The sequence below is a fragment of the Polyodon spathula genome, chromosome 12 (genome assembly GCF_017654505.1).
Source record: "Polyodon spathula isolate WHYD16114869_AA chromosome 12, ASM1765450v1, whole genome shotgun sequence".
Lineage (NCBI taxonomy): Eukaryota > Metazoa > Chordata > Actinopteri > Acipenseriformes > Polyodontidae > Polyodon > Polyodon spathula.
In genome coordinates this window covers 262298-289603 of record NC_054545.1, presented here as the reverse complement: position 1 = coordinate 289603, position 27306 = coordinate 262298, and the positions used below count along the sequence as shown (strand labels likewise).

Below are 27306 nucleotides of genomic sequence, written 5' to 3'. Positions count from 1 at the left end.
TTTCACAGACGGTCTGGACCAGCACGTTGCAGTCTGACGAACGCGTTTTCACAGACGGTCTGGACCAGCACGTTGCAGTCTGACGAACGCGTTTTCACAGACGGTCTGGACCAGCACGTTGCAGTCTGACGAACGCGTTTTCACAGACGGTCTGGACCAGCACGTTGCAGTCTGACGAACGCGTTTTCACAGACGGTCTGGACCAGCACGTTGCAGTCTGACGAACGCGTTTTCACAGACGGTCTGGACCAGCACGTTGTCTGGTTGTCCCATTTGTGTTTTCAGGAGTATGCTGGTAAACCTCTCCAGCCCTGTGGGCCTGTTTGACCCTGGCCTTGCTGTATCTTCAGTTGGACACCCTGTCCAGCCCTGTGGGCCTGTTTGACACATGCCTTGCTGTATCTTCAATTGGACACCCTGTCTGCAAATGGAAAGGAAATCTCTCAGGCTGAGACAGGATCTGGTCTGTTGAGATGCATTCAAGCTGTGCCACAGCCCCGATTTCATCAAGGTGTTCTCGCTGTAGATTCATTTACGTACCTGCTGTCATGCAGTCAGGGACTGCCTCCAGTCCCAGCTCCTTGCACCATAGCATGTCTCTGGGGTCCAAGCATGTGAGTGTTTGAGGAGGGGGCTGGGTGCTTCGTGATTGGAATAAAGGCAGCGATTTAATTTCCAGGTGAAATGGAAAGGTAGGAAATGTATGAAAACAGGTGCTTTCTCTAACCTAGCAGAGTGCCAGGTACCACTGTACAAAATACATGATGTTTGAGTCAAAACTCCACTGGTGAGACCTGCTCTGCCACGAAGGGAATCACATGGCAGAAAACAGAAGGAATTCTTTCATTAACTTTAAAACATTCAAACACCTTCCTCCATACTTTCCACTGTTTGGGTTTTATTTAATTTAATTACGTTTTATGAGACATTACTATATATGATATGCTTAATTAGCCTTTGTGTGTCCTTCCCATCTATCCATCCATCATAAAGCTTCACAACACACCGAAAGCACATAAAAACACATAGCTTGTTGCGCTTGCTATAAGCACGTTTTAAATGGTGAAGTTGAATCGCGGTATGCTGCCTCTGAATGTGGTCAAACCCCACTGCAGAGCCTACGCTGGCGCCACATCACAATTCTAACAGCATGTTAGTAATGCATTGAGTATAATGCGGTACGTCAGGCTAAAGCGAGGTAATAAAGCATATGAGCCAGCAGCCTGGTGAAGAACAGAAGGAAGCTAAAACTATGGTGAAAGCACAGTTACTGTGCAAGTCCATACGGTAAACACGAGTGGCTGGCTGGCTACCTGTCGGGCATACGGTAAACACGAGTGGCTGGCTGGCTACCTGTCGGGCATACGGTAAAAACGAGTGGCTGGCTGGCTACCTGTCGGGCATACGGTAAACACGAGTGGCTGGCTGGCTACCTGTCGGGGTTTTTTTTCCAGAATGATTAATTTTAGCCAACCCAAGTTCCCCAAGTTCACGATGTAATGACGTCATGCAGTGACATTTTTACTTTGCCCACGTCCTCGGTGTACCTCGGCTCAGTGCTGCAGAGTAACGCTCAGTTCGGTTGACTTTCTGGAAGGATACACAGACAACTCTACTTAACAATGAGTAAGTAATACAGTGCTATGCATTAGATGCTACTTTATTAATTAACAGCGTGTTTCAAACGGAGACATAGCCACACGTCTAGAAGTAGTAGCCTGTATTGCTTTTAAGTATTTAACTCCTTTGTGTTTGTGATGTAAACGTGGAGAACGACATCATCTATAAATAATAATAATAATAAATGTACACTGCACAAGCTGCCCAGTGTTTGCTCAATTTCGAATACAAATAGTTATTATATTTGAACGCAAATAATAAAGTTATAATAACGAAAAAGATAACTTAAATTTTTATAAATATTTAACACGTGTGTGTGTGTGTTTATATATATATATATATATATATATATATATATATATACTAGGGTTATTATATATATATATATATATAATATATATATTAGTTGCGTAAATCAACAGTAACTCGTATTAAAAAATAGCCCTGTACTTAGAACTGTTACGGCTTGCTTGTACGTATCCTAGTCCTTTGCAAACGATGCGCTGGTATGTAAATGCAGTCGCCGCGGGAAGTCATGACGGAAAGTTTGGACAGGCTGTTCCAGTGAAGACCGGGTAGAGTGCGGCCAGTATTGACCACACTCGCTGCGCCTGCAAACATTCATTGCATGTGTAGCCGCTTCGCTGTCCGGACTCGCACGCTGCCTGACAGCGCTACGTGTTCAGTGGCGTGCGTGAGTCGGCTTTTCAATGAGCAGCAGTGTTTTTTTTTCTGCCGGGGATTTCCAGCACTCGGGAGGAAGTTCGAACAGGCAGGGGCTTTCCACACAGATATGTACTGGCCGCTGAGTCGGATACACTGCAGCTCAACCAATACAGTATGGGGGATTTTTTGTCTTTATGCAATCTTTCAAATACCGACCATATACGCATTTAGCAGTGGCACCGATGAACCAGTCTGGTGGAAGTATTCGTTTTAAAATACAATACTGAGAATCCCTTTGAACTGAACGGTTTTTTTTTTGTTTTTTTGGAACGCTGTCTGTGGCTGTTTTTTCTCCATCTAACTTAAAGCAGTCCTCAACATAGTGAGATTGGACGTCTTAAACAGATTGCTATATGTAAGTGTTGCTATTTTTTTGTATTGCTTGTTTCTTATTAATTGTTGAAAGAGTCTCAGATTGTCCTCTCTCCCACCCGCTGTCGTTGTATTCCAACTTGATTGTCAGGCGTTCTGTGCACGCAAAATGAATGAATTAATCTCGCATCGTTTTCTTGTGACATGTGAAGTAATGCCACCTCAAGAACGTCATTTATTACCACTCGAGTCGTTCAGTATTTAGAGCGGTCCATTGTAAAGGCTTCCCATAGTAAACACATAACAAAGTAGCAATAAAGCATACTGAAAACATGGTAAAGCATGGGTAAGTATTGTAAAGCCCAGAGAGCTGTGATCAAGCATATTACAAAACATGGAAAACCGTGTTAAACTACAGTAAATGTGTAACCATGATAGACCTGCTTGAGATTCATTCACAGTTTCGTGTGGTAAACTTTAATAACCGCGATGTAAAGTAGCATATTCATTATGGCAAATGAAAACAGTATTGATTGGTATGATAGTGTGTTTTGTATGTTAAGGAACCTCAGTTAAAGGTACTGTAACTCCATTTATCATTTTGTAATTTTGAAATCGCCTCAATGAATAGCAATTCAATAGGAATTCCGAATTTCACAAGCTTGGAGTTGCATTCTACAGAGAGTTGTGTCTGTGTATCTCCCTGTGATTGTGAATGTAATGTGCAGTGTACTGGAGTGCAAGGCTAGGCTTTGCACTGTCTGAATAAACTGGAATGAAAGGCTAGGATTCCTCCCCTGTCATTTACATTGCAGCTGTACAAGGCCTGCATTATCTACATCACTGCTCACAACAGGAGGAGAGGCACTAGATATTTACACAGGTATGGTCACTGCTAAATACTCCTGAAGCTAAAACCCAACCTTAACATGATCCTTATTCAGAGCTATTCCTGGAAAAACTACAAAATCACACCCTAATGACTGAGGGAGGAGTTGCTTGATTTGCACTGGTGAAGTGGGGCCTTGTGTGTGCACAGCCTGCAGTGTACAAAGTGAAAAGCCTGGGAGAAGTGTGCAGATTCCCCCTGGCTTTGATAAGAGACCCTTTGAGAGGACTGCAGCTTGCTGGGCATGACCGTTGCTGTGAAAGCACTTTCCCATGGTTCCTATAGCCGGCTTTCAAATTCCATTCAAATGTAAGGAGGATTGTTCTCTTTTTAATGTGTGATGCTGTGCAGTTTGACTTTAGGGTCAAAGGAAAAAGTCCCTTGAATTTCATGGCAGCACCCACCTCCTGCCACAGCGTCTGATAAGTCAGTGTTCATCCTGTGCAGTGGCCGGCAGGCTTGTGTTTTTCATGTATTTAGGTCATGATAAAAGATGTTTTGAAAGGTTTAGTAAAACCCTTCTGCGTCTTGGCTCTGTATTCCTGTTGAGCTCTTCAGCATGCCACAGGGGGCTGTGCAGCACTGCACCGAATACAAGCAGGGTGTGGACATCGAGCTGCCTTCCCAGGGAATGGAAACGAACCGGACTGTCCGCAGAAAACAACTGCCCTCACCAGTCCATGTGAATTGAGTCATCATGTCCAGTGTTTTTCCGTGTTTATTGGCAGCACACAGATTACATGTTTTTTTTTTTTATCGGGGTGTTTATCGGTTTGAAAAACAGAAGCCGTAATTGTATTTCAATGGACAGTTGAATACGATTGTGGCAAACTACAGTGTTGCAAGAAACAGCTCCCACACTGTAAAGGGTTGTTTCCTGCCGTGGGAACACCATGGTCCAGCTGCTACCATGGCTGCATATCCCTCTAATCTGCCCAGTTCCAGGAGGATGCAGTGCTAGCTGTACAGCATTATCAGAATAGACTAACCCATTCTCCTTGGCTTCTTTCCTGCTCTGTGTCTCTGCTGATGGCTCTGGAAAGTCCTGAAAGTTTCAATTGAGGATTTTGTGCTCATGTTAAGGTAATCCCCTTTCACAGGCGAAAGCAAAACCTGGATACTTTACATGGGCTCTGAAGTGAAATGGCAGTATTCTAAAAGTTACACTTGTGCTCTTGTTTACTAAGTTATACTGTGCAGTAGGACCCTGCTGTTTCACATAGAAATATGTTTGTATTCAAGAAATGTGTCGTAAACAAACTTGTAGACAGATGTATGATAGAGAACTGCAAACCACTGGAGTATAGGAAAGATAACTGCACTCAGAACAGCACTCTGGTAAACTAATCCACTAGAGTCAGAGCAGCACTCTGGTAAACTAATCCACTAGAGTCAGAGCAGCACTCTGGTAAACTAATCCACTAGAGTCAGAGCAGCACTCTGGTAAACTAATCTCATATGCTAATATTATCTTTATCGATTGCATTTATTTATTCCGGTAACCGTAAGGGGTTAATGTAAGATCATTGTTATTGGAAATGATTCTACTTTTAGCATCTTAACTAAGGCTATGAAAGTTTAACTGTAAATGAAAATGAAAATGGGTCTAGTAACATTCAACACACTGCTTCTTGTCCTATGGAAATCTTTTGAAGGCATTGATTGATTTTGCATTACTCCTCTGAAACAGGCCTGCTAGTTTGAAAGGTATTTCACGTGAAGAAGGTGCTGTTCCTTTAATGAAGGAATGGAACGGAAGTGTGAGGTCCAGTTATGGCACCTCAATGATGAGGCTGTTCTGAAACCCGCCTGTTCCTCTGCAATGACACTCCAGTGGTTCAGCTGATTAACAGACAGCGAGGATGCGAATGACAGCACAGCGTCTGACATCACAAGAAAGTCCCTTGAATCCCACAATCCACACTTTCCTGCTATGTTCTCTGTATTTGAGTACCTAAACACATAGTGTGGTCAGAGGGCAGTGTTTTGGGTGGTGGCAGTGTGACAGTGTCGTGGGTGGTGGCAGTGTGACAGTGTGGTTGGAGGGCAGTGTCATGGGTGGTGGCAGAGTGACGTGCATATCTTTATAAACTGCGCAACTCTTGACAAAAGTCTTAAAACAAACAAACACTTTAATTCCCTTATGTCCTCTGTTTTTGACCTCTGGGCATTCTAAAATCACAGTATTAACAAATTCTACTTCATAAAGTCAAATGAAGTTCTACTGAATCATGTGATGTTAACATGTTGAATTACATACCGCTTTGTAGTTTTCCATATACTGGTACTTAAAGAAAAACTGACAAATTAAAAAATGTGACATTTCGAAAATCTAACACGGAATACTGTACTACTATTATGGCTTCCGGTAGAATTTTGCGATATCATTTTGCAGTTTCTTTTTATTTATATGATAAATAAAGGATCTAAATGATGTTCATATATTAATTTTTGTTAAACATTTTTTTTTGTATTCATTGTCTCAGTCCTAAAATAGTAGGTGATGCAAAACCTTTGGCCATAACTGTACAGTATGTTCTAATTTAAGAAGCTTTTCTTCACTAGCACATCCATGTGAAGGATTGATGTTTTCCTACTATATAATCATGAGTGAACCAAACTGTGCCGTACTTCATAGAAATGCTGCAAAGACTTGTGGAAAACTGATTCCACTGTGGTCCAGTTATGATAACAAGCCATTCAGAAACCATGGAAACATGGCATCATTGTGAAGGGTAAGTGTCAAAGCACTAGTGATACTGCAACCCAGCACTGCCTTATCACAGTACTTTGGTATTCATTTTAGCCATCTTGGCCAAGTTGAGTAATGGGCCCTGCCATCCCACCATTACATCACCCTCGCGAGAACTCCCTCTGTGGGAAGCTGCTCTGTCTTCAGAGAGGATTCATTCAAAACAAACACATCATTTAGGTCATCATGGGTTAGGGGATTTAAAGAAAGCAGCACCGTCAGATTCAGTACCTAGGAGCTGGCTTGAGTAATGAAATGAGTGTGGAGACACTTCTGCAAACCTCTGCACCTTTAAGAACAGACTGGCAGCTCCCTGCACTCCAGTCTACTGAGATTAGTTCTGAGGGGTAGGAGGGGGCCTCTTGTTTGTGATGCTGTGTGAAGAGCTTCTGTCTTTTCCATCTGGACTCATTTTAAAGTGATTCGCGTCCTGTTTCCATCAGCAGAATTGGCTGCTGCAGGCTGTATCTGACGAGGGAACCCTTCACTTGCCCGCTGCTAAATATCTCCAACTGGGGCCACATGACGACACCCCTGTGTCTGAGGGGGAGCCCCGCCAGCTTCAACCTTTAAAGTTCACACTTTACCAATGCGCTTGCACTTGGCCTGACACCCCTACAGATTACCTAACTGACTAGCAAGTCCCCATGCAGTTGGGTTCTTACTCGGTTTGATAGGTAAGAAACGTATTAATGCAACCTTTCAGAAGTACGATGCTGAGGTAGTGAGTTAATCATATGAAGCCGTGTAGGTGTGGTGGCTGTGAAAGATACGCCAACATCTCACTTGATTACCAGAAAAGAGTCAGTAAATAAGCTTGTGGCTGTGCGTGCGTGTGTGTGTGTTTGAGTCTCGTCATCAGAGAAAATAGTAATCATCTGATTCCATGTATTTGTATCTAAACAGTGACGTGTGTTCCAAACCCATTTGTAAGCTCTGGTTTGGAAAGAGGTCTTGGTGCTCAGGCAGGCAGGCAGGCAGGCAGGCAGGCAGGCAGGCAGGCAGGCAGGCAGGCAGGCAGGCAGGCAGGCAGGCAGGCAGGCAGGCAGGCAGGCAGGCAGGCAGGCAGGCAGGCAGGCAGGCAGGCAGGCAGGCAGTCGGCAGGCAGGCAGGCAGGCAGGCAGGCAGGCAGGCAGTCGGCAGTAGTGTGAAACCCTGTGATTACTCGCTGTCTCTCTTCCTGTAATCTCGGAGAACACTGTCAGTGTGTGGAGGTTTCCCGTTATTGCTGTTTTTTGTTGGTTAGAGGGCGAAGTTTAAAGATTTCTCCTCTGGAAAGTGATGCTCTGCACACCATGCATGAAACCCTGACACGATATCCTGTGCTCAGGTTTGTATTGGCATGCAAAGTGCTGCACAGCCTGTCTGTAGGCTGAAAGCTGCAAAGACATCCTTGCTTCCACCAAGGTTATAATCGAGGTGCTTTTCTGTTGCTTCTCAGTTCTTGTAGATTGAATACACTGCCTGGAAAGCACTGTTTCTGTTTGCAAGATGCACTGCATGATGGTTCAAGCCCAGTTGGTACATTGCATTGATCTGGTGTCAGTTTTTCTATATGCAGCTGTGTATATTCAGTAGGAGGAGTAGAGCGATCCTATCCTGTGGCTCCTCTCTTGGTTCTGGTTCACACCCATTTTGTGTCTTGGAGCTCTTCAGTGGCTGCACTTCATTCTGCTGAATCTACTTTGAAAAATGTAAGAACGGTGATTTCTAATGGCTGTATATGTGGAAAGGTTCTACTTGCTGTTTCAGGTATTTTCTGATGTAGATTGCAGTACAGTAATCCTCGGAGGAGTCCTCACAGTTACTTGCATTCATATTTTAAACCCCCCACTGTCAAACTGAACAGCTGTAACCTGTGTTAGCTTTCATGAAGAGAGACAGTGAAATCACAGGAGTGAAAGCGTTGAGGTGTGGGAGTCAGAGCCAATCGGCATACAGTTTAAGGGACTCTTAAAGGGATAACAGCGATATGAAAAAGGGTTTGCATAATTGAGCGTGTGCTGCGCAGAATATCAATAAATCCCAGTAAAACTTGCTTTCAGATTTGGTGTCTCATCTATTGTCCCGAGACTCCGTTTCTCGTTTCTCCATTCCCAGCACAGCGCTTGCTGCAGTGCAGTAATTGGTTCTTCTTGCTGCAGTGCAGTGATTGGTTCTGCTTGCTGCGGTGCAGTGATTGGTTCTGCTTGCAGGGGTGCAGCGATTGGTTCTGCTTGCTGCAGTGCAGTGGTTCTGTTTGAATTCCTGTCGGAAGGCAGCATGTGGGTGTCGTGCACACCTGAACAGTGCTGCTAACATTCTGTAAGCAGAGGCTGCAGGTGTCACTCTGCACAGAGAAGCTTCCTGCACACAACTGAAACGAACAACAGGAGACATCGGTGCAAAGTGACAAACAAGAGAATTGTTCCTCAGAAACACAGTAAAGAGCTGAAGTGGAGGCAAGAATAAGAGGTTGTGGGGAAGTGTAAGAAATATATTTATAAAGATGATTTATGGTAGGTTTTTAGTAAATGTCAATCTGATGACTTTTCCCTTTTTTGCTTTGTTGTCTTATTGTGTAAGTGGGGTAGGGGTAGGGTGTAGGGTGGAGGTGGGGTAGGGTGTAGGGTGTAGGGTGGAGGTGGTGGCGTCCGCACTCTAGGCTCAACATTTGAAACAGAAACACCTTTAGATCTTACTTTCTTTTTCGACTTTAAAAGTTGAACTCCTTTATAAATGACTTGAATTCAGATTTAACAAGAATACATCCTTTTAGAGCTGATCATAGTTTCCAAAGGTTTTGTGTAAAGTTTTTTTGTATAGAAAATAAGTGGCCCTCACCTTGATCTTTTTAATGCACTTTTGTTTTTCTAGACTGTGAATAATGTTTGTTTTTAAGGTAAATACAACAAGTGTTTAGCTGAAGTTTCTATTAGCAATACTATGGTGCATGGGAATTGCAAACTTATTATAAAAACATTATTTGCACACACACACACACACACACACACACGCACACACTGTCACACACGCGCACACACGCGCACACACATATGCATACACGCACAAATGCACGCACACACACACACAGTTTAGTTAAGGTAAACTGCGTAAAGGGTATCTTTTTTTAATGGTTGTACAGTAACCCCTCCTGGGTAATAGAGACTGCATCCTGATAGCTGCTGCCTGAATGTAATGAAAGTGTTATTTCATTCATTTCATTATTCCACTGTGCTCATGAACTTGTAAGATTTCAATCTCTGTGAAAACAGGATGTGATACAGTACGACTTTATTAAAGTCATATCACATCCTGTTTGTGATACAGTATGACTGTAATAAACAGGATGTGATACAGTATGACTTTAATAAATAGGATGTGATACGACTTTAATAAACAGGATGTGATACAGTATGACTAATAAATAGGATGTGATACAGTATAACTTTAATAAATAGGACGCGATACGACTTTAATAAACAGGATGTGATACAGTATGACTTTAATAAACAGGATGTGATACAGTATGACTTTAATAAATAGGACGCGATACGACTTTAATAAACAGGATGTGATACAGTATGACTGTAATAAACAGGATGTGATACAGTATGACTTTAATAAATAGGATGTGATACGACTTTAATAAACAGGATGTGATACAGTATGACTAATAAATAGGATGTGATACAGTATAACTTTAATAAATAGGACGCGATACGACTTTAATAAACAGGATGTGATACAGTATGACTTTAATAAACAGGATGTGATACAGTATGACTTTAATAAATAGGACGCGATACGACTTTAATAAACAGGATGTGATACAGTATGACTGTAATAAACAGGATGTGATACAGTATGACTTTAATAAACAGGATGTGATACAGTATGACTTTAATAAACAGGATGTGATACAGTATGACTTTAATAAACAGGTGGTGATACAGTATGACTTAAATAAGACGCGATACGAGTTTAAGAAACAGGATGTGATGTGACTCTAATAAACAGGATGCAGTTTTATAAGTCTGAACTTTAGTGGTTCCCCGTCCTAATAGTTGTGTGGTTAGAACAGGGACTTGGACACTTTCTGACTGTGGTTCTCTCCTCCTGTAGGGAGCATGAGAGGAGAATAATTGCCCTGTGCTGAGCAGGTAACAGAAGCAGCAGACAGAACAGCTGAGCATGCAAATGGCACAGGAACAGAGAATTGAGGATACAGCAGAGAGTCGAAGGAGCTATCCCTGTCCCACCAGATCTGTTGAAACTCGCCAAGCATAAGAAATGTTATCTTGCTTGCCTCCTTCAGACCATCTTACCCTAGAAATCAAAAGCAATAAAGAATACACACTGAAGTGGTTTCTTTTGGTTTTCACATGAATTATTCAAATTCCACTGAAGTGGTTTGGTTGAAGAATTAAAAAAAAAAAAAACAGTGCTGTATTTATAAAGCCCATTTTTGAAGTAGCCTATTTAATGATGAAATCCTTTCTAAGAACTTTATTTGTATTTTCAAAGTCCTTATAAAAAATAATAAATTAAAGAAACAATAATAATCCTTAAAATTAGTCCTTAACATTTTGTAATTAAAAAACAAACATGTTAAAATATTCTTTCAAAATACAAAGGCATTTTCAAATATTTCATTTTGAATTGTAGCACCTGAAAACATTTTATAACCACAAATTGTGGTTCTCCATCAAATTAAGGTAAATGTTTTCGTTTTTACCTTCAAATACATGCTGAGTAGTGTTTGTTCAATTTCTATTAAAATGCAAAGTCACTGTGCAATTGTGTATTTGACATGCTTGAGGCTTGTCTGGAAGGTCTAGACAGTGCAGACAGTAGTGTCTTTGATGTGTGTGATTCAATGTGTTGGTTTGAAGCTGGAGAGCAGGGGAGTTCTGTGCTGTGAGTGGCAGGTCCAGGCTCCTGCTTTCTGGTGCACATGGAGGTCCTTACATACAATCCAATGAGTCAAACATGTGTCTGCTCCCAGTATTATTACAACTGCTCAACTACAGAGCCTGAATCCCGTTTGCTTTTACAGGTGTGTGATACAAATCACAGTATGCATTATTCAGTGATTTAGTGTCTCAGTGTTTCAAATACGAAGCATTCACTGCATCTAGCATAGTGGTTTGTTTATTATTCAGCTGAACTGTCGTAAGTGCTCTATGTGTTAGCTTTGTTACTGTTTGTGACCGTGTGAAGAGGTTCACCTTCATGACTTTCTGCGTCCTGTCTTAAGGTTGTCACAGTTTCTTAGTGAAGGAGTTTTGAACCTTGTGTTGAGCAACGACATTAGCAGCTGCATTTGCATTCAAGCGCTGCTCAACTCCCCCTTTTACTGAGTTCATGCACACATCTTTACTGCAGAAGAGGGTTATTTTAGGATAGAGATGGGTTCATTACCACAGTGTCCCGCCAAAATGAAACCTAGTTTATACTATAGGCTGCAAGGTACAGGCAAGAGGAGCCCTGTGATTTCACATTGCTGCAGTACATGCTTTATAAAGGTTAAGCGTGTACTGTAGGTAGTACTTGCATTTGATAACCAGTATGTTAGGCATGTACTGAACAGTATTTCTACAGTAAGAAACGTGCACCTGTTTTGGATTATGAGCAATGAACGAGACTGATGCTTTCCCACTGTGAAGGATCTCAATGCATTTCACCTGGGCTGAGCTGCACAATATTTCCATTGCCAGGAGTCCAGGGATGTGTGCGAGCCCCTCGTGAATCCACCCATGTGTCTGAACCCCGCTGTATAGAACAGCAATGACTGTCTGAGGCTGTGCTGCCAGATTGGTTTATTTTTTATAGGGAGGAGAGGAGAGTTCTGCTTGCTGGGTGGGAAGATGCTGCTCCTCAAAATGCACACACGTTCCCTCAACAGTTTTTATTTCCTTTAAGAAGAGATGTGTGGAGCCAAACCCTTTAAAAAAGGCTCTGCCAGTGTGTGTGTGTGTGTCTGTCTGTGCCCATGTGTGTCTGTATGTGCCTGTGTGTGTGTGTGTCTCTGCCCATTTGTGCGTACCCGTGTGTGTGTGTGTGTGTCTGTGTGTCTGTGCTCGTCTGTGTGTGTGTGTGTGTGTGTGTGTGTGTGTGTGTGTGTGTGTGTGTGTGTGTGTGTGTGTGTGTGTGTGTGTGTGTGTGTGTGTGTGTGTGTGTGTGTGTGTGTGTGTCTGTGCCCGTTTGTGTGTGCCCGTGTGTGTGCCTGTGTGCGTCGGTGTGCATGACCAGCAGCTTTTCTTTTTTTTTTTTTTCTTTCTAAATTGACTTTATTCACCTGCCGGTATTGACTAGAGTATTCAGCTGGGCTCCACAGTGCTGTAGAGTTCCTTTGTGTGCAGCTTTACTAACCCCTGAAGTCCAGGGGATCTGACTTTGATCTTGGGTTGACTTTTACAGCAAACCCAGAGTCTTGCATGAGCTGAGCAAACCTCTTTAAAAAATATCAATCAATCTCTGTGGACAATACAGTACTGACATTCAGAAAAACCAACAGGACAGTTTTATGCTGTTCTGCATTGTGGCTGTACTGTGGGTCGTGGTTGTCACCTCTTTAATAATACTGACACTGTATTGTTGGCTGTAACCATGGGGGGGGGGTCGGAATATGTACAGTTCTTTACTAGCGTAGTTTGTACTCTAGTGTCTCCTTTCACACCTACAGTCAACACAGATCTCTCAGTTTTTTAGAAATGCTTTCAGACTAATTTGTCATTTCAAGTCCTTGTAGAATAGAGGCAGTGGTATATCAGTGTATATCCTTCTCAGCTCACATACACAGCTATAGATCCCTGATCCCACTATAGATCCACAATCCCTCTATATCTCCCTGATTTGCTATAGATCTGTGATCCTGCTGTAGCTCCACAGTGCCACTGTAGATCCATGTCCTGCCTCTGTCTGCATATGATTCAGTAGATGACACTTTAGGTCCAGTTCAGTTCGGTTTTAGTGACAGGAAAGATGGTTTCAGTAGTGCACGTGGATTTTAATGAGATTCATCGTGGATTGTGTGTAACTGGAATCAAATTTTAAAAATGTTTCTTATTGCTTTGCATTTTGCATGAATTAATTTTTTCCTAAAATGCTCTTTCTCCAGTTTAATTAATTTGGGATCTTAGACCAATGTACGGTATTTCATATACCTTACCTGTGAATTATTTCTAGAGGCATATACAACATGATATCTTCAGGCTCCGAACTTGGTTGAGTGCAGCTTGAACTTGTATTAACCCATGCATAACCAATTCTGAATGAATGTACATCTTGTAATAATCCATGCACTCTCATTTCTGTCCATCACTATTGTTTGCCTGTGCTGAGAAGTCTTGATTTTGTTCTGCAAGGTGTATCTTTCGTGCTGTGAGTGAAGTCCTATTTCAGTTAACAGTGAGGTGACAGGCCTGCCAGTGTTCCCTGCAATATATATATACTGTGTTGACTACACAGTATGTTTTACTACTGTGAGTAAAGATTGGTGTTCCTGGTCTGGGAACCAATAGTGAGCAGTGATTAAAATAAAAAGAATGAAACAGAAATCATGTGTATTTTCCCCTGTTCTTTTCTCCAGTTCACATTTTTTTTAAAAGGTTAAATGTGTTCTAGTCAAAGCAGTGTTTACAGATTCTTTACCTTCAATTACTGTTTCATAATCTGGCATTCCCCCTGCTTGACTGCCAGGCATACTCCTGGAGCTGAGCCAAGGGGCTGCCGTGCCTCCCATCTATTGGCCTGTGGTTTACCCCACAGACCGCACTGGAGCTGCAGGGAAACAGCTGAGAAGAGTAAATCATGCAGAGTGAGCAGGGGGTGGGGTTTCATGCTGAGAACTGTCAATCATGCACAGTGAGCAGGGGGTGGGGTTTCATGCTGAGAACAGTCAATCATGCAGAGTGGGCAGGGGGCGGGGTTTCATGCTGAGAACAGACAATCATGCGGAGTGGGCAGGGCTGGGTTTCATGCTCAGAACATGTGTAATTTTTTTTTTTTTGTATGAACACGCTTGATAGACAATATTGAGCAGTAAATAGGGCATGACTGGATGCATTGAGCAGGTTTGTTTAGACTGGGCAAGGTCCCATGCATACACACTACCCTGAATGAGAAATTCAAATTAAAGTTATTAATCAACACAAAAGAACGTTCACGTACTGAATAACGAAGTGCCTTCTTCAGCTCGGCAGAATGAAACCTAACTGAAAGGGTTAAAGTTCAAGTGGAACATGCCTCATTTCCTGTCTGAGTAGATGAGCAGTGTTTACACGCTAGCCTAGTAATTTTGCTGTAAGAGGTGTCGCATCTTTCCTGAGTATTAGTGAGAATTCCTGTCAGTCTTTTCTATACCTTACCGAAGAGAATATTAAGGTGAAATTGTGAAACCTTCTTGCTGATCCTTTTGAGCATGAATATAGAACCGAAGGAATGGTTGCTGTTATTTTTTTTGTTAATTGTTTATTAGTATAACTAGCAGGAAATGTCATGGGTTCCAGTAGAAGCAGTTCTATTCATGTTGTTTTTGTTTTTCTCCTGTATAATGACCTCTCTCGTGATGACCTCGCTGTGTTGGTATGTTTTCACGTGCTGTCTCTGCTCTCCTCAGGTCATGTCAGCTGGTAGGAATGTGGACTTGCCTCTGGAACTGCAGACCCAGCTGCAGCGGTTCAACCCGGCCCGCCCCCCCCCTGCGTCACGGCCGGGCTCGATGCGCTCGGAGCTGAGCCCCTCCCCCTCCTCCTCCTTCATGCCACTCCACAGGGGGTTCAAGGACCGCTTCGTCCAGCCGCTGGAGCCCAAGTACCGCTGTGAGTCGTGCCGCCTGGCCCTGTGCAACCCCCGGCAGACTGAGTGTGGGCACCGCTTCTGTGAGAGCTGCATCCGGGACCTGCTCTGGTAAGATCTCGCATGTACACAAGACACTGGCTAAGCAACAGCGGGGTGAGATGCTTTGGGCTGATTCATCCCTGCATGCACTTGGAATCATGTTCGCTTGTTTCCGAAGTAGTCCTGGCTTCTGCATTGGAAGACATGCTTCCAGAAACATTTCTCCTCAGTTGGCTGACTGGGAGAGATCCTGAGAACATGTGATTCGTGGATCATGTGGCTTTGCAACTTGACTACCCTCATGTGGTTTTGACGACTGCTAATGTATTGAAATGTACACAGAAGGACCATGTCTGTAGAACCATATTCCCACAGCTGCACCACGTCATTAAGTATGAAATGCTTTCTTACTGTTTTTTGGACACCTATGTAGTCGGATATAAGCAATGATCAGGGTCTTCTCGAAACTTTATCCCAACAATGTTTAGAAGAAATATGTTTCCTTGTGTCTGCTGGGCTTTTTAGCTCCCTCGTTGAAAGTGTTAATTATCTTTTTGTGGTAATTGTTCCTGCAATAGGAGCGGTTATGTTTGTAACCCAGCTGTCACAGTACAAGTCTCAGCAGTACTGTCGTGCACAAATAGGACTTTGTTTTCCAACACAATTTGAAGCAACTCCGTAATCCAGAGCAAGTGCAGACAAGAGTGTGGCAGCAAACACAGCAGGGAATGTGAGCAGCATCTTCTACACACACCTGCAGCCACTTCACTTTGCAGTGAGAATGAGTTAGTCTAGGAGGACTTGTTTTTAACACTCGCTCTCACACACTCACTCACATGCACACACACATACTCGCACATTCACACACATGCATGTTAAGTCATTTTTAATGGTTTTCTTTTATGAGGTTGCTACTGTAGATGTTGTATCTCAGGGGCAGTGTGTGTGTGTTTGTGTGTGGAGATGTTGTATCTCAGGGGGAGAGTGTGTGTGTGTGTGTGTGTGTGTGTGTGGAGGTGTTGTAACTCAGGGGGAGTGTGTGTATGTGGAGGTGTTGTATCTCAGGGGGAGTGTATGGAGATGTTGTATCTCAGGGGGATTGTGTGTATGTGGAGGTGTTGTATCTCAGGGGGAGTGTGTGGGGATGTTGTATCTCAGGGGGAGTGTGTGTGTGTGTGTGTGTGTGGAGGTGTTGTAACTCAGGGGGAGTGTGTGTATGTTGTATCTCCTGGGTATTCACCGTTCTGTCTCCCCTTGTTTGAAGCCTCCAACCCCCAGTCTGTCCAGCTGACGGAGAGCCTCTCTATGAGGACAAAGTAAGTGACCCTCCTTTCGGATTCTGCATTTCAGTTTATTAACAGCATTGATCTTGCCATGTCATTGCCATGCTGTACGTGTTTTTAATTATTATTATTATTATTATTATTTATTATTGTGTGTATGTGAATTTGAATGAGGATGCAACCCTTGCCTGCTTTCTGTTCCAGGTTTTTACCGATGTGTGCTGCAGGAGAGAGATCATGGGGCTCAAAGTGTACTGTCGGAATGAAAAGAACGGCTGCAAAGACCAGATGACACTCCAGCTTCTTCTAGTACGACTGCTGCAGACGCTCCAATACGTTTCATCTGCTGTGTGTCCACAACCATATCATGAACTGTAATGATTAATTTATCCATTCTTTTTTTTACAGGAACATTTACAAGACTGCCCGTATTGCGAGATCACATGTCCACGGGCGGAATGTAAAGACACATTTCTACGAAAAGACGTGTCTGACCACTTAGCAAAAAAATGCAAATACAGAGACACGATATGCACTTACTGCAAGAGGACGGTGCTGCTAGCAGATCAGAAGGTAACTCCCCTGAATCCGTTGCTATCTATTGATCGCTATACTCCCCGCTCGTGTTCTTCTCGTTCTGCTGCCTCTCTTGGGTTTGTGCTGCTTGCTGCTCTCCACAAAGCTAGCAGCATGTTGTTCTCTGTGGAGAACAGCAATCCACACACATTTCAGCAGCTGTTTGTTCACTTGTTTTAAATGGTTGATCCAGTTTGCTTTGCTGGTTATTCTGAGGTGCTGAGAAGAGCAAAGGGAATGTTCTAGAAGCTTCATTTCCTTTCAGTGTTGTCTGTCTTCTCTGTATTCTGCATTGAGGACCAGTCTTCTCATAAGAGGTTATTTAAGCTGCAGTATAGCCTTTGTGAGTGATGTGTATGTGGCTCACAATCTAATTTTAATTATTTTAATGATAACAGCTTTCTGTGTCCTTTCTCTCTTTCAGAAACATGAAGAATCGCTCTGTCCAGCCTTTCCTGTTACCTGCCCAAACAAATGTAGCTACAGCTCTGTTTTACGAAGTCAGGTAAGATTCCCCTTGTTTCTGCAAAATATTTTTGTGTTGCTCATTTTTACAAAAGTGTTCCTTCCCATTTTACTGTGTAGATTTCTATTTATTGCATATGGATGTGGAAATGTTAGATGAAGCAGCCCAGCTTCTTTAAACATGTGCGCTCATAAATGTTATTTATACTGTTGAACTTCCAAAGTTGAGCAATAATAAAACACCCAGTCTAGCAGGGCTGCTCAGACACGCATTGCCAGTAACTTTTCGAATCTAACAACAATACGCACAGTGCAGGATTTCCTTGTGAAGCTGTGAAATACATCTTCTTATACAAACTGATTTGGGTGTAAAAGTAAGATCAAATGTTTATTTCAAAGGAAATTCCAGGTTTTGTTAAAAGCTTGTGACTCGGTTCTCACATGCCAAACCCATCTTCACGGGCTGCGCTGGCATCCAAACCTGGTGCTTGCAGTACAGGTTTTTAATGCACCCATTGTTAAAGTTTACTGCCCTTCCTCAAGCATCCGTGCGAGATGAGCTTGAATGGGATTGTTAGTTAGCTGTGTTAGCTATGACAAGTTCCCTGTTTAGTTACACATAGCCCAGTGTCCTGTAAGGAACCCAGCTGTCCTGTCCTGTAATGAACCCAGCTGTGCTGTCCTGTCCTGTTCTGTAATGAACCCAGCTGTGCTGTCCTGTCCTGTTCTGTAATGAACCCAGCTGTGCTGTCCTGTCCTGTTCTGTAGTGAAGCCAGCTGTGCTGTCCTGTCCTATCCTGTAATGAAGCCAGCTGTGCTGTCCTGTCTTGACTCTCCAGTTTGTTCTGTATTGAAGAGCTTGCAGATCAGAAGGATTTGTATTGATGTATTTGTTATAGACAGTTTGTTTTTGTGATGGACTAGAATACTAAGAAAGCACGATTCCAGCACTCAGCTCACTGCAGGAAGTGCCGCAGATGGGAACCACGTTGGTTTATGTGGCTGTTTTGTTTTTCAGCTAACTAACCACCAGCTTGAATGCCCTAATGCCCAAGCAAACTGTATATTCACTCGCTATGGATGCACCTTTAAGGTAAGCATTTTTACACAGCATGTATAAATCTGCACACGTGTGCCAGCAGAGGGTTTCCTGCATTTATAGATGTATTTATTTAAACACAGTCATTGACACAGAAAGATCTGCTGATTTCCTTTTTTCTCTCCGAAGGGATTAAACCAAGACATGAAAGAGCATGAGTCAAGTTTCATGAGCGAGCATCTCAAACTGATGGTGGCAAGAAACTGCAGTCTAGAGACCAAGGCAAGTATGACTCCTCTGCACCCTCTGATCTCTGTCCCTCCTGTATTGTTACTTAGACTGTTGTGGGAATGCAGGAAACAGTCTGTAAGGTTTCTCATATTAGTAGCGTTACCTTTACTGACACACTGCACGCCTCACTGCTCTCAGTTAAACACTCTGTGAAGTCTCTAATATTATCCTGCACTGTTCTCTGTACTGACGCACTGCACCCTCACTGCTCTCAGTTAAACACTCTGTGAAGTCTCTAATATTATCCTGCACTGTTCTCTGTACTGACACACTGCACCCTCACTGCTCTCAGTTAAACACTCTGTGAAGTCTCTAATATTATCCTGCACTGTTCTCTGTGCTGACACACTGCACACCTCACTGCTCTCAGTTAAACACTCTGTGGTTTAGATGCTGATCGTGCTAAGTTTCTTGTACTGGCAGTGCAGTGCTATGTAGTATATGGAGATGCTACTTTACTGTCAGTGAAGGGTAAGCTATAGTAAGGAGTGGCAGAGATACTTCAGATCATTTGTGGTTAAAAGTGATTTTTTTTTTCGTTGTCATTTTTGCAAAACATGTCAGATGAGTATGTGTGAATGCTTAAGCCTGGCCCATGCTCCTTGTTTGAAGCTGTGTCTCTTGTGTTATTCTTGTTGTCTGAAGCTGTGTCTCTTGTGTTATTCTTACTGTCTGAAGCTGTGTCTCTTGTGTTATTCTTGTTGTTTGAAGCTGTGTCTCTTGTGTTATTCTTGCTGTCTGAAGCTGTGTCTCTTGTGTTATTCTTGTTGTCTGAAGCTGTGTCTCTTGTGTTATTCTTGTTGTTTGAAGCTGTGTCTCTTGTGTTATTCTTGCTGTCTGAAGCTGTGTCTCTTGTGTTATTCTTGCTGTCTGAAGCTGTGTCTCTTGTGTTATTCTTGTTGTTTGAAGCTGTGTCTCTTGTGTTATTCTTGTTGTCTGAAGCTGTGTCTCTTGTTATTCTTGCTGTTTGAAGCAGTGTGTTTTTCTTGTTGTTTGAAGCTGTGTCTCTTGTGGTGTTATTGTTGTTTGACGCTGTGTCTCTTGTTGTTCTTGCTGTTTGAAGCTGTGTCTCTCCTGTGTTATTCTTGCTGTCTGAATCACTGGAAATCCCAGTACAATCACACTTATCACATGCCTGGCCAGCTCTACTGGAGGAAGTGCGCTTTGGGGAATGTGTTTTTGACTCGTTGCATGCTTCTCGTTAGAGGGGTCTGGGGCAGAGATGTGGTTGAGTTGCATGGTTCTCAGTGGTTAGTTAAACAGAAGCATCTCCCAGTGTGGACCTCTGTGTCCTGAGTAGGTTATTCTCCTATCAAAGGGTTGCATTCCCTCTGCCTTTTCTTAAAATTGCTGGTCTCAAAAGTAACAGCTGTCATTTCTGTTGAACATCTTCCTAAATAAAGTCCTTGTTGTTTTTTTCTGGAGCAGACAACCAGGATTAGCAAAGCTGCTTTATGTCTTGAAGAAGACTTCTGAGAGTCCTGTGATTCGAGTCGGCTTTACTCCCCTTTACTGTAACACACACAGCCCCCTCTTTTGGTTGCAAATACAGCAACTCTGAAGAAAGGGATTTGCTGTAAATACAGAATAGCCTTGGAAGAGTTTTTTTTTACTTGGGATGCATTTTGAATTGTGATTTGCTTTTAAGGTACAGTAGCTGCATCAAACAGCAGTAGACTGCCCTGCTGCTCCATGATTAGAGTTACCACACAGTAAGCTCAGTGGGCACCGTGCAGAGTGTGTGCCAATGCGCAGATCATGATACAGTCGTGCAGAGTGTGTGCCAATGCACAGATCATGATACAGTCGTGCAGTGTGTGTGTGCCAATGCACAGATCATGATACAGTCGTGCAGTGTGTGTGTGCCAATGCGCAGATCATGATAGTCGTGCAGTGTGTGTGTGCCAATGCGCAGATCATGATACAGTCGTGCAGAGTGTGTGCCAATGCGCAGATCATGATACAGTCGTGCAGAGTGTGTGCCAGTGCGCAGATCATGATACAGTCGTGCAGAGTGTGTGCCAATGCGCAGATCATGATACAGTCGTGCAGAGTGTGTGCCAATGCGCAGATCATGATACAGTCGTGCAGAGTGTGTGCCAGTGCGCAGATCATGATACAGTCGTGCAGAGTGTGTGCCAGTGCGCAGATCATGATACAGTCGTGCAGTGTGTGTGTGCCAATGCGCAGATCATGATACAGTCGTGCAGTGTGTGTGTGCCAGTGTGCAGATCATGATTCAGTATGTGTCTCTATACGTGGGAGATTCCCAATGGGATTTTTTTGATGTGTGAGGAGATGCAGTAACACTGTTAATGATGGAAGGCAGATAAAGGTTTTCCTGTCCAGCCCCACCCCCGCGCATGGATTCTTCACGTTGCAGATTCTTTCATGTTTAAGGTTGTGAGCCGAAGTTCGCATTTATACTTCACAGTAGCAAAACGTATCCACGGAGGTGTGTACTAAACTATTGAACGTGGCCACATGGAAATACTGAAACACTGAGCTTTTGTCCGTTCAGATGCAGCCCCAGTGATCTGCAGCACAGAAAACAAATCTGCTAGCTTTGACTTTACTGTGCTCTGAGTGATTACTCATTGTAACCCTAACAGGACCTCCTCTTTTAAAATGAGTTCCTAACCACGCTTCAGTTTCCCCTGGGCTTCTGGGATTTCTCCCATTAACCCCCCTGCTGTGTAAGTCATAGTGGTGCTGTTAAATGACACGGCAGACCTGCTGGCTTCTGGTAATGCTGTGCAGGTTAACTAGAAGTGAGGCATGAATTTGCATGAATGACAGTGCGCTGGAGAAGCGAGGTTATTCAGACTGATAAAGACAACATGAGTTGTTAAGAGTATCAGAACCTGTGGGTTTGTGGAGGCGTCAGTCAGTCATACAGTGTGTCCAGAGAAACATTGGATAGGTTTGGGTCGGATATTCTTTAGGATATTAGAATCCAAAAGTAAAAGCAAGTCAGTCAGTATTTGTCAGTATGTCCATTTATTTATTCCGGGATACAGTGATGTACTTTATATGGACACTGCTATCCATAAAGCTAAAGAGTGGGTTTTAAAAAAGTATTTGCTTTTAACCCAAAAATCCTTGCCCTGAAATAGGACACCAGTATTTTGGTCTCATTTTTCAAACAGGAAAGATCATATTCTACCAGCACTGAGTTATCCAGCCTCCATTCCTCCCCCACACAGGTCTGACATTAGAGGACTTTTTTGAGAGGAATCAGTATAGTGCCTCTAGTTGGATGAGTCACCTTCCTGTTCTGCAGGCTGGTCAGTGTTCAATTCACTCTGTGCCAGGTTTTGTGATTGGGGTTATAAAACCTCCCTGTGAAACATGCCTCTTTTGATGTACTGTCGGCAGAAACCTCCCCTGTCTTGTCTAAACTTGACAAGCTCTTGTTTGGAAGGTAACCTATCTGCTTGTTTATTTGGGACTCTGAAGCGTCCCTGCTTGTTTCTTTGGGACTCTGAAGCGTCCCTGCTTGTTTCTTTGGGACTCTGAAGAGTCTCTGCTTGGCTTGCTCATCACAGCATCCTGCAGGGAGATGCTTTTAATTGTAACTGGGAAGTTAAACCTGAGCCAGGGGGAACCCCACTGCCGTTCTACAAGGGGCACAATGAGTGAAGTGCAACGAAAATAGAGAATGAGCTTTCCAGACACTTTATATAGTACAGTACAGTCACTTCTCAAGTCTCTGGTTTATATAGTACAGTACAGTCACTTCTCAAGTCTCTGGTTTGTATAGTACAGTACAGTCACTTCTCAAGTCTCTGGTTTGTCTGTTTCAGATGGAGGATGTGAAGACTGAACTGCAGGAAAGGTACAAAGTCCTTCCCAGTCTGAACACTCGAATCATTGAGCTGGAAAACCGATACGAGGAAGTGCGGGACAAATCAAAGCAAATGGAACAGAAGATCAGTAACGTACAGGTGAGGATCTCTTCAGAGGTTTGAGTTAGTGTGCTTGAGACACGCAGGCAGGCAGGCACCCAGGCAGGCAGGCAGGCAGACACGCAGACAGGCAGACACGCAGGCAGGCAGGCAGGCAGGCAGACACGCAGGCAGGCACGGAGGCAGGCACGCATGCACCCATAGTGTAACTTGATATCAATTTGAGATTCAACAAATTATTTTCAATATTTCCATTATTAACTGTTTGAAGGTAGGAAAGCTTGATAACCCTAAAACAGTTTTTTTGCTGTTTTTCCAGAAATTTCAGGAAACTGTATTGTGTTCAGGACACGTCTCATGTAACTAATTCAGAAAGAAATTTGTCCTTATTGCAAAGGAAAGGTGTTTTTTTAATGTTATTGCAGGTTTTTTTTTAATAGCGTGAATGAGCAAATCAGAAATGCACAGTTTAGTTCTTTATGGGATGTTAAACGTGAAAGTTAACAAACATGATTGGTTTTGTTTCCCAGCAACCTGAAACTAAAAGCGTTTTCCTGGCCTCTGCAGAGGCTATTGGCTTTCCAGATGAGCGGAGTGCAGGTGCAGCACTGTGAACACAAGCTGTGCTGTACACAGAGAGCCTAGCTGCATTCACACTGATCAGCACAGTCGGAGAATCAACCGACTCCCCCTTACCAAGCAAACACAGCGACACAGAATTGCATGTCCGTGTTCAGACACGTTACTCTAGAGGTTGGCAATGCTGTGAGCAGTTTGGTTCTCAGAGCTTGCCATGGAGATAAGGCAGTGAGGTCCCCCCCCCCCCAACCAGTCTCAGGCTTGTGTTGATGAAGCCGCTGCAGGTCTTGGAATCGGAATCCCCGTCTGTAACCGTGACAACAGGCTCAGCTATGTTTACTGCAGAGGTGCTCACTTCTCGCTTGTATTCTGAGACTCGAGGGAGAGCTCTCTGTGAGAGTTCTCTAAGGGAACGCTTTTTAGAATATCTTTGTTCTTGTTGTGAATGCTATTAGCAGATTATCAGATCTCTTCAGAATGCAAAGTGTCCTGAGACCCTGCAGGGTGTTTTCCAAGGCGTCGGCTGTCATGTATTTGGTGTCTCGGTTTTGAGGTGTGTTTGTGGTACAGCTGTGGAGCTGTGCCCTGGTCCCTGGAGCCCCCTTCCTCCCCGTCTCCCTCCCTTTCTCTTGTAACTGTGTGTAATCCTGCTCCCCTGCAGAAGCTGCTGGGATCTCACTCTGAGAAGGTGATGGAGATAGAGATGGAGCTGCGCTTGCTCAGGCAGGCAAAGGATGAGGTGGAGACTCTGAAGAGCGCAGTGGAGTCGATCCGCAGCCGCGTGGCTGTGCTGGAGGGGAGCGAGAGGGGAGGAGGAGGAGGCGGGGCTGGGACCCACGCACTGGGCAAGTCTCTTTATCATCTCACTCTGCATCAGCCCTCATTACGTGTGTGTGCTCTGTAAAGCAATGCAGACTAGTCCAGTCCCAGTGCTGACACCTGCTGGATAACTGAGTTAAAGACACGTATCCTTCCTATGGATTTGCTAAGTAAAGCTGTGCAGTTCATTCAGTGTAATGGTGTGCCACTACAGTTTTGTTTTGTATAGCAGTGGGATATACATACAGTAACGATTGTTTAGTTATTGACTGTTTCAAGTCCGAGGGTGTCTGTGTCTTGTGTGCACTGTGAAGCAGTGCAGCAATAAAGATCAGAATTGAAAAAATAACATTCACTGGGCACTCCAATATCCACAGCCACTGTTAATAGAAATGAATGCTCTTTGTGTTTTATTCATCTTTCTGTGTTTGCATGTTACTGCAGGCCCTCTGGAGACACAGCTGGCGAGGCACGACGACATGCTGAGCGTTCACGAGATCCGTCTGGCTGACATGGACCTGCGCTTCCAGGTGCTGGAGACGGCGAGCTACAGCGGGACGCTGGTCTGGAAGATCAGGGACTACAAGCGGAGGAAGCAGGAGGCGGTGATGGGGAAGACCCTGTCGCTGTACAGCCAACCCTTCTACACCGGATACTTCGGCTACAGGATGTGCGCCCGGGTCTACCTCAACGGGGACGGGATGGGTAAAGGCACCCACCTGTCCTTGTTCTTCGTGGTGATGCGCGGGGAGTACGATGCCTTGCTGCCCTGGCCATTCAAACAGAAAGTCACCCTCATGCTGATGGACCAGGGGCCCGCCAGGAAACATTTAGGGGATGCCTTCAAGCCCGACCCCAACAGCAGCAGCTTTAAGCGGCCGGCAGGGGACATGAACATCGCTTCTGGCTGCCCGCTTTTTGTTGCCCAAACTGTGTTAGAAAACGGGACGTATATCAAAGACGACACCATATTTATTAAAGTGGTGGTTGATGCTTCAGACCTTCCGGATCCATGATCTGAGTTGTGAAGCAGGAGATGTGAAAGCTGCCGTGCAGGGAGGGTGTGCTGGCTTGAGGCCTCTGGGCATCCTGGACCTCCCAGAGGAATGGGGCAGGAATCCGCAATCGGGATCATTAGTGTGGGGCGCTAGATTGCTGTGAAGGCTTTAGATATGGGACTGCTTGGTTTGAGGAATACAGAAGAGCAAGCTGGTTTTCATCAACCGTGCTGTGGATGTTTAGAGAGAAGCTGCGGTCGTGTTATTGAGGAGACTGTACCTCCTGTGCAGGACTTCCAGACGCACAGTGCTGGGGGAGCAGGGGAGCGAGCCAGCCCCCCGGGTCACACACAGTGCTGGGGGAGCAGGGGAGCGAGCCAGCCCCCCGGGTCACACACAGTGCTGGGGGAGCAGGGGAGCGAGCCAGCCCCCCGGGTCACACACAGTGCTGGGGGAGCAGGGGAGCGAGCCAGCCCCCCGGGTCACACACAGTGCTGGGGGAGCAGGGGAGCGAGCCAGCCCTCCGGGTCACACACAGTGCTGGGGGAGCAGGGGAGCGAGCCAGCCCCCCGGGTCACACACAGTGCTGGGGGAGCAGGGGAGCGAGCCAGCCCCCCGGGTCACACACAGTGCTGGGGGAGCAGGGGAGCGAGCCAGCCCTCCGGGTCACACACAGTGCTGGGGGAGCAGGGGAGCGAGCCAGCCCTCCGGGTCACACACAGTGCTGGGGGAGCAGGGGAGTGAGCCAGCCCTCCGGGTCACACACAGTGCTGGGGGAGCAGGGGAGTGAGCCAGCCCCCCGGGTCACACACAGTGCTGGGGGAGCAGGGGAGCGAGCCAGCCCTCCGGGTCACACACAGTGCTGGGGGAGCAGGGGAGCGAGCCAGCCCTCCGGGTCACACACAGTGCTGGGGGAGCAGGGGAGCGAGCCAGCCCTCCGGGTCACACACAGTGAGTTGAAGGGAAGGTGCTCACCGCAATGAATCTACAGGTAAAGGTAAAGGTATTTTTGCTTTTCCAAGATGGTAGATAACACTGAAACACGCAGCGCATATGCAATTTTAACTCTTCAAGGGCAGGCCTTTGAACTGGTTTGTATTGCTGTATATCTTCATTAGAATCAGATTTTTTTTTTTTTTTTTTTTTTTTTTTTTTTTTTTTTTTTTAAGTTTTATGAAGGTCAAAACCTTCTGTCCAGGTAGTTTTGAGCTCCAGTCTCACGGGGTTGTAAACAGGCTGGGTTTTTGTTATTATGGGGCTTATTATTATTATTATTAGATTTTGTTTTTGTTGTTTTTTTTTTACTGTAAAACATCATTATTTTAATTTTATTTGCAAATTATAAGTTAAATTATTGTTTAAGACTGAAACCTGGGTGGTTTCTGGTCACCAGAAATTGAACCACTGGCCTAGCGATGCCAAAGACCAAGCCCTTTCTTATTTTCTTATTGGTCCTTAAAGAGTACGTAGTGGGGTTCCGAAGAAATCCAGCGTTCTACGTCCCCATGTGTTGCTACAACTGTTTAAATCACCTGGCTGAGGGCTGCTGTTTGTTGTGAGAGTTTGAAGATGAAACCCTTCATGAACCCTCATTTCTACAGTGGACTTTGTGAATGGGTTTGACAGAGCATCGATAGTATTGCAGCAATAGGGGCAGCATGTCCAGAGTTCAGTGAAGACCACCTTGAGAAATTCAAGCAGGAGTTGAAGTGTTTCATTGTGATTTGTGTGACAGTTTTGATCACTGTATTTATCAACACTATGGATGCCATGCATCATTTACTTTCTTTTTTGCATTTCGCAAGGATTGAAATAAAATCATTTTTCCAAAATGACTCTCTCTGCTGACTGAGGAAAGTCACCTGTGTGTTTATTTGTATTTATTTTGAGTGTATAATTTTCAATGTATTCTACTGAATAAATGAACCCGTGCTCAAACAGTGTGTACGGTAATGTACCCAAAACAAAATGCTTCAGTGCTTCCTGTTTAAATACAATTCCAACCTGAGTTTCCGGTATTTGATTATAATTAGCACTGTTTTAAAAGTGCTTTCTAGCTTTCTGCCAGGCGGTAACTCCAATAAGAGCTGATAAGTGACTTTATTCAATTCATCACACAGTGGTGGCGGAGTCTTAGTGTTTTAATTGGATCCTCTTCCAGCAGCAGCTCCAGTGAGAATGCAGTCTCCTGCACTGCTCTTCAGTGTGACATTAGTAAGGGTTCAG

The 27306-nt window shown here is 44.3% G+C and overlaps 1 protein-coding gene across 4 annotated transcripts; it reads left to right on the top strand.

Annotated features, from left to right (window-relative positions):
* Nucleotides 1–1521: 1521 nt before the first annotated feature.
* Nucleotides 1522–26230, top strand: LOC121324582 (TNF receptor-associated factor 3-like). Of its 4 annotated transcripts, XM_041266644.1 has the most exons (12): nt 2271–2701; nt 10404–10441; nt 14902–15191; nt 16387–16438; nt 16610–16714; nt 16814–16978; nt 17406–17486; nt 18465–18539; nt 18675–18767; nt 22583–22723; nt 23925–24108; nt 24527–26230. In XM_041266644.1, exons 3-12 carry the CDS (start codon nt 14905–14907, stop codon nt 25096–25098), a joined length of 1755 nt encoding a protein of 584 aa, XP_041122578.1. In that variant the 5' UTR covers nt 2271–2701; nt 10404–10441; nt 14902–14904; the 3' UTR covers nt 25099–26230. The 4 variants fall into 4 exon arrangements, with proteins under 4 accessions (XP_041122575.1, XP_041122578.1, XP_041122574.1 ...); XM_041266641.1 differs by lacking the exons at nt 2271–2701; nt 10404–10441 and adding an exon at nt 1522–1626; XM_041266640.1 differs by lacking the exon at nt 10404–10441 and having other exon boundaries at nt 2274–2701.
* Nucleotides 26231–27306: the final 1076 nt, after the last annotated feature.